At 31.5% G+C, this 1841-nt stretch overlaps 1 protein-coding gene across 1 annotated transcript; it reads right to left on the bottom strand.

Annotated features, from left to right (window-relative positions):
• Window positions 1-154: 154 nt before the first annotated feature.
• On the bottom strand, window positions 155-458 carry Tsp_10458 (putative HTH-type transcriptional regulator YfmP). The gene is made up of 2 exons (XM_003372854.1): window positions 373-458; window positions 155-305 (listed from the first exon to the last, which is right to left on the bottom strand). The coding sequence occupies exons 1-2, from the start codon at window positions 456-458 to the stop codon at window positions 155-157; spliced, it is 237 nt and encodes a 78-aa protein (XP_003372902.1).
• Between the last annotated feature and the right edge of the window lie 1383 nt (window positions 459-1841).

Raw genomic sequence — 1841 nt, 5'->3', positions numbered from 1 at the left:
AAAATTTCCCATTAAATCTATTTAAAAACAATACAAAATATAGTAAATTTTATTTTCAAAAATTTTTGACATTAAAACAGAGAACAACATTTCTATTGAAATTATTTATAAAAGCGAATATTAATAAAAACAGTGCTGCTGTTCGAATCAGCTTTCATGACGACTGCTCAAGCATTTGTTGAAGAATTTCACTGTCCAACGGCGCCGTCTGTCCCGGTGGTGGTAGCAAGTCAAGGAATTTATTCACGTTTTGCTTTGTCTGCTGGATCTTCTTTTTTCTTTCCTTCTTCCCCAACTTTACTGCTCTGTAAATCATATACCCAAATGCGACCAACACGCACAAAGCGGAAAGCACGAAAAGCGCGAAAGTACCTTCCTTCCACATCGCAATTCAGTGCAACTATCAAGCTCGAACTTTGATAAGAACTAAAGAACGCGGCATACAAGACGTAACTCATGCTTTAAAGTGTTTAAACAATTTGGCATTCAAACTTGTTTAAATGACAGCATTGACTTCTTTAAAGTAACCTCATAATGTTAAATTATTTAGAGCAGAAGTTATTTTTAATTCAAATTTGATAATTGCAAAATTGAAACTGAACACTTAATTGTGTATGGGAAATAGTTTCTAATTGTTATTCAAATATTTTACAGAATTAATTTTCTCAATTTCCTCATCAATACATACTTCTTCAACTGTTATATTTGCATAAACTTGCCATGAAACCATTCAAATAACAGTACTTTTTTCTTTTTCTTCTTTTCTTACAATTTTCTTCTATGCTTCATACATCTAATGCATGGATAAATCAATCATTTATCGTAAAATTGACCTTTATTACATTACTCTTTTCAAATGCAGCAAGTCCTGTTTATTCAAATAACAAGTACAGTACAGTACTTGAACTAGACAATCAAATTTTTGTAATTTAGCTTTTAAAGGGGGTGGGAAAGAAAAAAGAAATTAAAATTGTGTTGTTCTTTGCCATTGATAGCGAGCAATGCTGACCACTTTCTTGCTTATTGTAATCTTGCCAAAATTGAACTTATCTTTCAGTTTCAACAGTAATTTATATTTTATTCACCACAGCTATCGTCTGAAATTGTCACATAATATTTTATTCAACTCCAACATTAATCATTTAGTAGTTGTCTTGTTTTTACTTTTATATCTGTAATGCTCAGTTGAAGCGCAATTATTTAGCAAATATATAGCTTTAACGCCTTTATAAAAGGTGGAATTTATCTTCCACTTGGCAGAATCAAATGTCTTTTCATTTGTCTTTACTTTATTATCTAATTCTGCTGCACATTTTCGAGATTGCAGCCTTGTATTTTGGTTGCAATACTCAGCTGACCATTGGGGTTAGAACTGAATGCCTTCTAGGCGTGCTGATTTTGTTATTTTCAGCCGCTTTCAGGCTAATTCAGTAGGCAACATAGGTTTTAGTGTATTTGTACACTACGCGTTCTGACCCCTTCTAGGCGTGCTGATTTTGCTATATCGGCCGGCAGTAGATGAAGAACAATCAACCATTCTACCTGCCAGTAGGAATGGAATAAAAATGCTATATAACATTTTTCATTATCCGCATTTATGGCTATTTTTATTGAAAAAATTAATTTTCAAATGACACTCACTTGTTTAAAGTGACACTCATAGTGTTAAATTAATTAGAGTAGAAGTTATTTTTCAAATTCAAATTTGATAATTGCAAAATTGAAATTGAACACTTAATTGAGTATGGCAAATAGTTTCTAATTGTTATTCAAATATTTTACAGAGTTCATTATCAATGTTATGAACAAAATTATGAATGTTTTCACCCGAAAAAAGGAAT

The sequence above is a fragment of the Trichinella spiralis genome (genome assembly GCF_000181795.1).
Source record: "Trichinella spiralis strain ISS 195 chromosome Unknown Scfld8, whole genome shotgun sequence".
Classification (NCBI taxonomy): Eukaryota; Metazoa; Nematoda; class Enoplea; order Trichinellida; family Trichinellidae; genus Trichinella; species Trichinella spiralis.
The sequence above is the reverse complement of the archived record's forward strand: the minus strand, read 5'-3'. Positions and strand labels throughout refer to the sequence as shown.

Coding starts and splice junctions, on each gene's coding strand:
- Tsp_10458 (XM_003372854.1), bottom strand. CDS start 458: ATGAGTTACGTCTTGTATGCCGCGTTCTTTAGTTCTTATCAAAGTTCG. Junction 306..372: donor AATTGCGATGTGGAAGGAAG/GTACTTTCGCGC, acceptor TATGATTTACAG/AGCAGTAAAGTTGGGGAAGA.